Below are 12,442 nucleotides of genomic sequence, written 5' to 3'. Positions count from 1 at the left end.
AGGTTATCTTTTCCTGCACCCTGTGTCCGACTATACCATTTAAAACTAGTAAATAACACAGAAACTTGTCGCTCATAAAGTCATTTGGCCGATAGTGAGCATTGATCTTGACACAAATTAAAAGTGCTGCACGTACTAGTGAGCACAGTTTATTTCTGTTCTTTGCAGAACCCTTTTTTTTTTGTATGCATGCTGTTATGCTATCTGCACAGGTTATCTCAAGGCTTTTGTGTGAGTGGGAGCTAATCAAGCTGGTTTGCCATTTTTTAATGCAGAAATACATTCTAAGGCCTCTGTGCCAGGCTTTCACCCACTTTTGTGTCCACACCTTGTGGCAAAAATTTTTTTTATTCTATTTCTGAACTCAACTGAATAACGATGAAAGGCGCCCATATCTTTAAAAGTGTAAACTTTATAGGTACATGGCCACGTATGTACAAGGATGGATATGTTACCCATGCTATACAGGTGTAGCTTGGAAGGCAAGGAAAGTTAAGTAGAAGTAGTTGGGGAAGAAGTAGAAGGTAACCTTGGCATGATACAGGAGCTTCTGTGGACCATGTGTGTCTTGAGATTACATTTTTGTGTGTCGCCTCTGCCCTCCTGAGATGAAAGTAAAGCTGACACCTGTCGTGGCTGTGAACCAATGCACGGTGCAGCGCTGTCCACGGACCGGCGGCCGCCCCCCGAGTTCCTGCACCCAGTGCCAATCCGCAAGACTCGGGCGGGGCTGCAGTTCACGTGCGCCGTGGCCACCCTGGGCCTCAACGCCCATGGCCTGCGAGACGTCTGGGTCTGCAACAGCGACGGCTATGTGGGCCAGGTGTGCGTGCTCAGCCTGCAGCCGGAACCCACGGTCATGTCCTGCAACGGCGTCTGCAACGCCCGCATCCTCTGCATTGCTTCCATCCCGGCAGCCAGCCCAGTGTAAGGGACTCTCTCTCACCACATTATCCCAGCTTCCAGTCAAATAAGTCACTATTTTGCAATTTAGTAATTATTAGTTGGGTCTAACTGCAAGCAAATGAAACCCATTGATTACCATTCATTACCAGAAGTTACACCCATAATTTTAACTCAGGTCAGTCAGAAACCAATTGGTAATCTTATTTATCCTTCACCAATGGGCATGCCCATTTGGTATGATAAGCTGTTGATAACATTAAGTTTAAATTAGGATTGAATAAATGGGTTTAGTTGTTTGTTGCGTCCAACTGCATTGATGAATTATTATTGTGGACTGAATAATAGGCTTTGATATGAAATGAGTTGTCCAGCTCAGCCAAAATGGGGAACACAGTTGCATAGGTTGGCACACTCATGAGTGCACTCATATCGTCTCACTACTCATTTTTGTGAGTGTGTGAGTGAGTGGATATGAGTGTGAGGGGGGTGGGAGTGATTGCAAGTTAGTGGATGTGAGTGTGAGTGGAGATGAGTGAGCGGATGTGAGTTGGAGTGGAGATGAGTGTCAGTGAGTGCATGTGAGTGCGGAGCGTACATGAGTGGCTGTGGGCAGTGAGTGTGTGAGTGGACATGAGTGGTGAGTGGATGTGAGTGACGAGTGGTTGTTATGAATGGATGTGAGTGGTGGGTAAACATGACAGCGAGTTTGTATCTTGTGTTTCGAGGCGATAGTACCCGCTTAGCATTTTTCATGTTGTTGACAATTGAAAGAAGCTACTATTAATTACCGACGACGCTCGAGGGCAAGGCAACGTGCTGGTGTCTTTGGACTACCGAAACAGAGGATTCCGTTGGTGCAGAAACAGCAGCCTTTCATTCCTGTTCGCCTACTAGTTCAGCGCTGGCACGGGCACCGCGGCCTTTTGCAGGTGCAATGAGCCGCTATGGATTGTGCCAGGTCCTTTGATCAAATTTCGCATTGCTACTGCTAGAAGAATGGATGTCTTTTGTCACACCTTCTACATGGCTCGAGCTCGTATACACAGAGTTCCAATGCTTGCTGCCGAAACAACAACTGTCCATTTTTGGCACCAATTAGCATAAGGTGGTATCTTGAGTACTGCAGTGGCACTTGGGTTTTTCAGTTCCCAGGTGTGTAAGTAGTAGAGATCTGCACTGGCCATAATTATTTGATTGGACTGGGCTAAGGACCGGCAGGGTCTTCCACTGCCCGCTGAAGGAAACTGACTTACTTGGACCGGCTCCTGAACTACACAAGCTCGGATCAAACGTGGAAACGAAATGAAAACCAGGCGCGCTTTTCGGTAATGCCAGAGGTTCTTGTTTCTATCATGTATTTGAAGGAGCCTTGTGATGCAAATCAAGCATATGGTTTTTATTTTTTATATGCATAGCGTGGGACATAGTGGTGCCTTGACGCCCAAGGAGATAGATGAAATGGTAATATTTAATAATCTAATCTGCTCCAGAAATGCCCATTTTGTGGCAATGGTGACAAATGTATAGCAGATTTTTGGTAGTGGATATGAGGTGGCAACCAAAGTGGCCGCTCCCATTTTGATTGGTTGTGCGTAAAGTTTGAACTTAATTTTTCTATGCTCAAGAAATGGACCCATGATATAATGTCTCTTAGTATTGTAAACTTTTTGCTGGAGAAAGAAACTACAAAAGGAAAGCAACACAACTAAATGAAAGCTAATAAGAATAAGAGTCAACGACAGTTTTTGTTTTGTATAAATGTATATCATGGAAGCCAGTGGTGCTGTTCAGACTGCCAATACTGAGGAGGCAGCAAAGAAGAACCATCCAACAGACACCATAGCCAAAAATGTGACGAGAAGAGTACAAGAGACTGAGGGTAGGGGGGCACAGTGGAGCTCCCCCTATTGTGGCCCACCTTGCAGTCACACCACCCCTTTCTGCAGCATATACGCAGAATGACGCTTGCAGCAATTAGCGCTGCTGCAGGCTGCCCTAGCCAGTCAATAGCTGCATGCAAGTTTCCGCTGCATGTGCATAAGGCGTGAAATGCGATTTCATTTGGTCTTTGTATGTTGAATACTACAATGAAGTAACTTTTGTTAGCACGCTCTGATTGTTTTTTCTTCCCGCTTTGATATCTGGGCAGCATAAGAAGTCCTTTGAGCTGGATACGATGATTTCTTCCAAGAACTTCTGGAATGGGCCTTTTTTCAGTTTTTGACCTGCATAGCCTCATTGCCACTGTTTCTGAAGGGCGTGAACTGCAAAATGGCTGACAGATTAGCTCCATACGCGTTTTTCCACGACCAATGTTTCCTTGACCTACTATGTGACAGACTATGGGACACTAATTAGGTGCAGTGTTAGCACATCCTATGCCCACGCAGATGTGCATGTGGTCTCCGAACGCACCGGCGTCAAGTGAGAGCACCGGGCTGGTTTCTGAAGCCTCCTTCCGACAGGCATTATGTGCATTGCAGACAACGTACTGCATGGAAGGCGTCTCAAAAGGTTGGTCACGTGTACCTGCTCTGGCGAGACTAAGCCAGCCCTGCTCTTGATTTTGCCCTAAAGTAAGCCCAAGAGGCTGTTGTAAAGGAATTGATAATGGTCATTCCTCCTTGCATCCTTTTCTATGGGGCAAATCTGTACTTGCAGCCAATTCCAGCCATTTCCTTCTCCATGGAGGAATGCATCTGATCTTTTCAAAAATGCCCACGATTTTCCACATCGCAAAAAGTATTCACACCTAGAGACGTGCGCCCAATGTGTTCATGCAGATTTGCAGACACGTAATTTCACGGCCAACTCATTATTGGTAATTAGACACCGTTCAAAAACATTTCTAAGTATCTTAGCTGGCACTAAGCAGGCACTTATCGCCTCAGCAGTAAGCGCAGGAGCACATGTGCACAACATTGGTTCTGGCCATGCAAGACGTCTGATAAGCAAATGTGCTTCCTTTGAGCAGCGAAACTTGCTATGGGATGAGGTCGATAGACGAAGACCTTGCCCACACCACTAATGTATCGCAGATGATGAAGGAAATCTAGTTAAAAATAAAAGAAAGGGGCACAGTGCCTAGAAAATAAATCACTTTGATAAAGATGAAAGCAGGAAAGAGAGTAAAGTTAGGATTTTCACTATGTGGGCGTCCAATAAAATTTTGTTTGTTTTTCTTGTTTCTTCCTGAACTGCGAAAATGGGACAAAAGCCCCGGGTGGTTCATCACCGCATATGTGCGGACGAGGCTACGTTAGGGGAGCCACGAGCGTTGTCGGCCGTGGCAGTAAATCTCTCATCCCCTCTGTTGTTAGCAAACAAGGAAAAAGGAAACTCTAGATGGACACCGTCCACACATAAACATGCACTGCAAACTTAAAAGTGAGTGAATATGATTATGACTGAATGGATATGAGTGTAAGTGAGTGGATATGAGTGTGAGTTGGTGGAAGTGAGTGCGAGTGTACATGAGTGTGAGTGAGGGGAAGTGAGTGCGAGTGCACATGAGTTTGAGTGAGTGGTTTTGAGTGATATGAATGTGAGTGAACGTGAGTGTGAGTTAGCCGCCTCACGTGATGCCAAAGTATGCACAGCTGTCATTGTGATTCCCTTTGATTATTCAAGTTGGAGTCAAAATCAGTTAATTTGCTGGAACTTAATGCATCCTTGTTGTTGATGTTGAGAGTTCCAGTAATGTCTAAAGTATGAGTAATTAAAAACTTGTAATGGTTTCTTTATATTTTTTGTCTTTATTCATCCCATTTGAAGCCTACCTAAATTGAAGAGCCATTAAATATAGCTTGTCGCCTCGCCTTTTCATATGTGCTTTGAGAGTATCACTACTCAGATTGCTTCTTTGGGTAACGAATCGCAAGGCTCATGCTGCGACCTGTCTCCATGGTGCATCTTTTTTGTGGACTTCAAAACTGCAGGCTGTCATCAATGGGACGCAGGAAGTCACTTGTACCTGAATCAAATGCACTTGCTAGCACAGAGGCAGAAAACAAGGAGCAGGAACCGACAGCACCTCAGCCAAACAACAATGGCAATATCCAGCTTGACAGGTGAGCACAGCAGTCCAGATCAGCATAGTTCATGCATTGGTGATTGATGCACATACCTTTGGGTGCTGTATATTGACTTTACATTGTATTGCATGTTCTTCTGATCACTTTCAGTGAATCTAGTGAAGATGAGGAAGAGGAAGAAGAGGGAAACAGTGAATCTCAAGGTATGACAACATTACTAAGGGTGCATTTATTGTATACGACATATTTGTAAAATGTCGAGCACCCACTTCACTCAAAATTATCAGAGCAGACGCTGGGCTGTGATGTGAAGTTTATGTGACACCCCTCACATCCTGAAACTCTAGAAAGTAAAAGAACTGTCTTTTTCAACCTTTAGAGCATATGAGCATCATTAAGACCACAGGAGACATACTAGCCACCTCAGTGGTCATGTAGGCAGCAAACTTTACAATTTCCATGAGGTCTATACTTCAGTAAATAAATATATGCTTTTCTGTCATAGTTTGCTGTAGACTATATGCTGTAACTGCTGTTTAGTTTATGGTTTTGGTTTATGGGGGTTTAATGTCCCAAAGCAACTCAGGCTATGAGGGATGCCATAGTGAAGGGCTCCGGATAATTTCGACCACTTGGGGTTCTTTAACGTGCTCTTACATCGTACACTACATGGCCTTCTAGAATTTTGCCTCCTCGCCTCCATTGAAATTTGACCAGAAGTGCTGTTTAGTTATACTAGCACTGCTTTGATGACATAATATTACAGCCATGTCAGTCTGTTAGTGAAGGGCTGTCTTTTCAAACTAGGGAAGCAGAGTCGCTTGCACTCTGAGCTCTCATATTTGAAACTCTCCTGTCCTTGGCATTTCATTTCAGAAGAAGAACAGCAAGCAAAGCCCCAAGAAAGCTCCAAAGTGCCAAAGGAAGAAGTTGAGGAAACAGACAATCACTTTCCTACCATGTGGTTAGGAACAGAAGATGGCTGGTAAGATGCACGTCATGCACCTTAAAGCATTTTCTGTTACTGTGTCTGAGGGGCTTTCTGGGGTCTCTTAAAGAGATTTTAATCCTGTGCTGTTACTTTGTCATCTTCCGATGCCTCTTAATTGCAGCAATCTTTTTCTCTTGCAGCATCCATGTTTACAATTGCAATGATAATATCAGGATAAAGAAAAACAAAATGAAGGTGCAGCACTCAGCAGCAGTTCATTGCATCATGTAGGTTTCTTTCATTCCTTGAACTACTATGGGAGATCTAAAAGAGAAAGAACATGAAAAGTCGTTTCATGTCACTGTTTGCTTTGCAGATACCTTGACAACCGTGTATTTGTATCATTGTCAAGCGGGGAAATTGTGATCTACAGAAGAGAGTCTGGTAAGCGAGCATTTTAGCTTATCTCAAAAAGAGCAGAACACTGGAAGCTTCGATTAGAAGTGCCCACAACTATAGATATGCTGTGCGTAGAAGTGAACACATGGCTAAAGACATGCATAGGGCTGTCATGGTGACTAATGACATTTTTGCTGGACAACCATTTCGAGCACTAATGTTGTGTACTTGCTATTCAAACATGGGCTGTGTGCTATTCATAACAACATCTTTTTTTCTGGCTCTAGGAGGTGGCTGGAACACAAGTGATCCTCAGAAAGTTCAAGTGGGGAGCAGTGTAGCACCAGTGCTGCGTATGCTGGCTGTCGCCGGGAAGTTGTGGTGCGGGTGCCAAAACTACATCAAGGTTCTCAGCACCGCATCGTTAGAAGTAGAGGTACGTTTGGCAGTAATCTTTTTTTTTTTTTAATTTTATCATTTTAGGTTGGACAGGCCAAGTGCCAGGTCTTGGCACTATTTTGTTCATCGGCTGAAGTCTCGTACTCTCATAATTCTCGTACTCTCATAACTATGATGCATTCCTATCTCATGCTCTCATGCATTCTGCCACCACCGTGTTGTTTGTAACACGGGGCATAATTTAGCTTAGCTTCAGATGCCAATGTTAGTTATGTTTGATCTTATGTGCATGTGAGTGAATATATATTTGGACTTGACGGTAAACAGTTTTGTAGTGTATACACAAGGGCTATCATTGACCCAACACAACTAAATTTTTGGCACTACAACAGAAAGATTCAGAGCACCAAATGCAACCACTTATTCCATAGTTTCTACATAAATATAGGATTATTGTCAACATCCTTTTTTTCATTCTCTGAAAAAAGTGTGCTAAACATCAGGGGAAAATACTCTGGCTGTTTGTGCCCTCAATTAGCACCTGTGGCAGTGTTAATTTGGGCACATTATATTGACGGGCCATGAACCACCATTCTGCTGGTACTCACCTATGGAGCCAGAACTTAAAAGCAGCTATAACGAAAAAGCCTAAAATTACAAACCCACAGTGCAACAAACTGTGGAAAGGGATATAGCGGGGGTATAGCAACAATGCACAGGCAGAGAGCAGAGTGAGTTAGGGAACATAAGCGAAGTGTATTGATCACCTAGCTGGTAGGCACTTGGGTGGTACGTAAGTATGAGGAGAGGTAACCAGTGGCCTTTCAGAGAAACAGAATTGATACCAATGGAAGAGAAATGTCACCAAGGAAGGCAGAGTCAGGTAGGGAGATGAGTTAAATAAGAAAATTTGCTTCGATAGAGCAGGCGCAGATATTCATTTGAAACTGGATGTATCGAACTTGAAGGGGATTGCAGAAAATAATTGGAGGGGACACTTAAGCTCCACCTTAAGGGCATAATGTGATAGCATAAATGGGTTAAAGCCAAAATGTATGCAGAATTGGTCACTCTCTACTTAACATTCACAGATCCCTGGGAGTCCTCATACCACTCCTTTTACAGTGGTGCAGCGGTTAAGCGATGCATAAACCTCCCGGCGATGGCAGGTGCTGCCACCGGTGGGGCATGTGCGACCCAAGTTGCTCTTCCCAAGCAACCTCTCGTGACCAATCATTAAAGGTGCACTGAAGAGGAATCTGAACTCGTCTTTTTGCCGCGGGAACTCAATCTACACGTTCCGAGCATTCTTAGAAACTGCGACTTATTGCCCTGTGTGGCCGATTTCCCTAATTAAATCGAATTAACACCAGGCTCCCGCCTTTTTTTTTTAATTCTGCCTCGTACGGTGGGCGGAGTCGACCAACGCGGGGAGTGCCTTTCAGCCAGCTCCGTGGAGGCTTTGCTTTCGCTTCATTTTGTTTTTTAGGTTTCCGCGAATAAATAGTTTCATTTGCAGATAATATAACCGCAAAATAAGCCCGCAGAAATAAAAATACATGCGGACTATTTGCTTCTATGGACTACTACGTATTACTCCACCGATGGCAGAGCGGCAAGCCGCCACGGGACTGAGTGAAAGGCACTCCCCGCATTGGTCGACTCCGCCCACCGTACGAGGCAGAATTAAAAAAAAAAAAGGCGGGAGCCGCGTGTTAATTCGATTTAATTAGGGAAATCGGCCACACAGGGCAATAAATCGAGGTTTCTAAGAATGCTTGGAACGTGTAGATAGAGTTTCCGCGTCAAAACGACGAGTTCAGATTCCTCTTCAGTGCACCTTTAATTTACCTGCCACCTGCCACTGCGAGGTTTGCTCACAATCCAGTGGGCACGTTGTGATGACGCCACAAGGTTACGTGAAATTGGTGGCCAACCTGCCTCCTGGGTTGCTTCTCCGGGCATTTTTCATGGATTTTTTGCGCACGGTGAACAGCGCTGAAGATGATGCCAGATTTTCTGCAACACGAGCTCCTTAACATTGTCGTGTTAATAGTTTCATATATCCATAATTCGATCTATAAAAAAAGGCAATGGAGAAGCTTATCTGTAACTTGGAAGCAAACGTGCATTGCACCCACTCTAGTGACACGCTTCTTGCAGCGCCATGCCACACGCCGCCGTGCTTGCAGTGCACCACTCGCAAGGCGTTGCTGTAGCTATCTGCTTTGCATCGAAGCAGCAGCGGATGGTACTTTGGAACTAGCCACTACCTATCATAAGCTGTCTAATTCTGTTACCAGCACGCTATAAATGCAATAATCGCTGATTATAAAATTCAGGTGCAATTGGTTTCCACATCACTTTCGGCAGCAAAGTGAGTGAAGCATCAGAGGCAAGGGCCGCCACTAAGCTTTAGTTAGTTAGATTTGCTTCATCGCATGGCTGCAATGTGGCGTGGAAATCGAGTATAAGAGATCAAAGGCCACTCTTAAGCACTACCGACGTTAATCTTGTCAAATGATTCCACAGCACTAGCAGCAGCAGCAGGTACCGAAGGCCATGCAGCTGACTCATTTCCATGAGCGAAGTGATTGAAGAGTGATCGAAGAGTGTTATTAGGAAAAGCGTCGCTTGCAAGGGAGCGGCGCGCAGTTCAACTTATGAAATGACTGGCAAAATTAGAGTTCGATATGGTGTGCAACTTTCTTATATACTTTTGTGCCGGTCTTTCAAGGGGATAATTTATGTGTTAGATACATCTAGTACAGTTCAATCAAAATCTTAGGATGGCAGCTTGGAATGCATGGTCACAGGGCAGTGCAGAAAGCTGTACTGCAATGCTTCTGTAACACTTCAGTGAAACTGAAAATGATGTTACAAGTTGAAACATGATGACTTAAAAGAAACCATTGGTATATGGTGTCAGGTTTAAAGAAGTAAGGTGTTCAAATTTTTTTTTAAACCAGAAGAATACCTAATTGCTAGGTGCTTATGTCATTAGGTGAACCCTTGGTGCCATGCCATCGCCAAGAAAAAATATAATTTAATCATTCATATATGTGGCAAAAACTTACTGATCCAAGTTACGTTGCTGCAGAGGGATTTCGCTACAAATCTGCATGGCTGCATAACGTAATCATTATAATGCTTACGGAGAACCATAGCAGACATGAAGGTTTGAAGGTTTGAAGGTTTATTTCTGCAACTAGGTGTTGCGAGGACAGCCAGGGAAAAAGCTGTATAGACAGCTTGAGAGGTCCTGGCTTCCTCTTACAGTGCAGCATTGACGGCGGCGGAATAGGACATCAAACAAATTGTAAGAAAAAACTCGTATGTTCTGTACATAGAATGACACATGTACGTTCAGTAAGCAGTACATTCTGCTTGTAAAAGAAAAAAAGAACTATATTAGGTCAAAGAGACTATAAAGGCAAACACAGGGAGGAGAAAATAAAGGACAGCAGAACTGACAGGTGCACTCAAAATGGTAATAGCAAGAAAAAAAAGAACTACACGAATATTTGGGGCAATTCTTTCAGAGAAATATTGGAGACATCAAGATTCTTGTGGCAGTACAACTGGTTCAGAAGTGTCGGTAAGGTATGCTGCAACATTTGTTTGCCATAGTTTGTACGGCATTTCTTAACATTCCAAGGCTCTGCTGCGCGGGTATCATACACAGTTCTGCTTTGCTCTAGCCCAGCCAGTGTAAGTAAGAAGTCATCATTTTTCATTATGGCGAGTTTATATTTATAGCACAGCCTATAGTTATAGACTGAAGTATTGGGGCCTGTTGCTCGTTCTTTCAGCATTCTTTTCAAGTTAGCAGTGACTCGTCACGGGCTGTGCTCTGCATGGTGACATCAGGCCTTGGTGTCTGGTTGGCCATTCAGCACAGCGCAGTCATCCGGCTGTTTCATGCCACCACGTATGAGTGCCTGCAAGACGTCAACATTGCACCTGCTGTTACCAAAATGCTTTCAGGTATGCTGTTGAAGCTTTATTTTACACACTGGCTTAGAGGCACAAAGTGTGCTTGAACAGAGATCAATCGAGGAGCTCTACAAATAAAGCAGATACTGATATGTAAAAAGTAAAATTTCTTTTGCTCTTTAAATTAGACATACTGCTAACCCATGCGTCATCAGCAGTGATTTTTTTATATTCAGTAAATCTTTTAACAAGTAACATAGTTAACTGACAGATGACTAATCAACTGTAAACATGACAAACAAATCTTTAGAATGAGTACACTAGAATCATGCCGTGTCATTTCCTGCCTATGCTTACTTTATACATTTTATCATAACACAAGATCACTTCACCCTCTATTAACCGCCCCACTACGAAGGTCCTCCCGACTCAGTCATGGTAACCAGATAGCATGCATCAGTGGCCACACGTCTGCTTACAACAACTCATTCTTTCCAAATGCAATAGCGCTCTGGAATTACTGCCTGATGACATCGCTTCATGCACTGATCACAAAACATTCCACGAGAAAATAAAAATTCACCTCATATAGATTTTGATCGCTTCTGTGCACTTTGTAGCAAATATTGTTTAATATAGCTTTGAAAAGTGGTGTATCACCTGCTGTTGAACCCTGACATGATTACAGCACCTGTTATGTTTGTTTGTTCGTTTGGTTTTTTGTTATGCATGTTGCACCACTTTTGCCGTTGCAAACCAATATGTCCCCTCTTATGTAATACCTTCAGGCCTTTAAGGAAACAATAAATGAAATGAAATGAAATGAGCAGGTAGGAACTGAGGCACGTAACAGTGTTATCTACTTGTGGCTTGTAGCCACTGTGTGTGGTGCTGCAAGTAGGATGCGCTTACTCTTTTTTGCAATCATAATAGCAACAGACACATTAATGCTGCATTTATGTGCCTTGTTTGCTGCTTGTGCCTCCTGGACGCTACTGTCAGAGCACTGCAAGTGCAGCAGTTAAAACATTCATTTCAGTAAGAAAGAATCAGGGTATAGGGGGTGGGGTAAGTGCTTAAATTTTGTCTTGAGCATTTGTTCTGACGGTTTTTCCCTTTTGGGGCCCAGCATGTGACGACATAATCCGGCAGCACAAGGCGGCATGCCTGCGGGTGACTGCCCTGCTGGCCTGCAAGGACCTGCTCTGGGTCGGCACCAGTGCAGGGGTGCTGCTCACCCTCCCCCTCCCTCACCTCACCTCGAGCACCAGTCGTCTGGGCAGCCCGCCCAACATTGTCGGTAAGCCACTGCGTCAAATGACACGTGCTGGCTCCTCTTATATTACTGATCTTATTAACACTGCTTACAGACGTAATTTGTCCACCCCTTGCGCAAAGCCACATTTATTGGTGCCTTTGAGATGTCTCCTGCTAAGAAATAAATAAATATTGTAGAGACACTGGCCCTTAAAGACTATCTATGGAAATCTATTGGGAAAGGCTATTGCTGTTGTAGAGGCATGCTTCTAGACTAACAGGATGTTTCTGAACAAGCAATCCAGGAAGTAAATATAAGAAATGACTTAAAATGCTCCAGTGCCCAGTGAAAAAAATTACGTCCACTGGACGTTCCACAGATATCCAGTGTGGGCAATCAGATATCCCTGGGAAGTAAAAAAATAGTACCAGGCCACACATACTTTATGGCCACCATGGATGTCCCACACATACTTTATGGCCACTTGCTGCATGACCCAAGGAAATCCCTTCCATGATGTCTGTGCAGGACTTCACAGGGATCAGTCAGGGACACAGTATATATTAGGTCTATGTATGT

General features: G+C 43.9%; 1 protein-coding gene across 3 annotated transcripts in view; it reads left to right on the top strand.

Moving 5' to 3' along the window:
- LOC149372453 (rho guanine nucleotide exchange factor 17) overlaps nucleotides 1-12,442 on the top strand; it is a 144,049-nt gene that overhangs the window by 126,843 nt on the left and 4,764 nt on the right. For 2 of the 3 annotated variants that reach the window (XM_089566939.1, XM_089566938.1), the window contains exons 15-23: nucleotides 660-927; nucleotides 4,845-4,976; nucleotides 5,091-5,143; nucleotides 5,817-5,925; nucleotides 6,072-6,158; nucleotides 6,248-6,315; nucleotides 6,558-6,706; nucleotides 10,482-10,656; nucleotides 11,735-11,905. In XM_089566939.1, coding sequence (XP_089423065.1) covers nucleotides 660-927; nucleotides 4,845-4,976; nucleotides 5,091-5,143; nucleotides 5,817-5,925; nucleotides 6,072-6,158; nucleotides 6,248-6,315; nucleotides 6,558-6,706; nucleotides 10,482-10,656; nucleotides 11,735-11,905 — 1,212 coding nt within the window. The remainder of the gene's footprint in view (nucleotides 1-659; nucleotides 928-4,844; nucleotides 4,977-5,090; nucleotides 5,144-5,816; nucleotides 5,926-6,071; nucleotides 6,159-6,247; nucleotides 6,316-6,557; nucleotides 6,707-10,481; nucleotides 10,657-11,734; nucleotides 11,906-12,442) is intronic. The other variant, XM_089566940.1, reaches the window with a different exon arrangement.

This window comes from Amblyomma mixtum, chromosome 1 (assembly GCF_055824585.1).
Source record: "Amblyomma mixtum isolate Tamu chromosome 1, ASM5582458v1, whole genome shotgun sequence".
NCBI lineage: Eukaryota > Metazoa > Arthropoda > Arachnida > Ixodida > Ixodidae > Amblyomma > Amblyomma mixtum.
The sequence above is the reverse complement of the archived record's forward strand: the minus strand, read 5'-3'. Positions and strand labels throughout refer to the sequence as shown.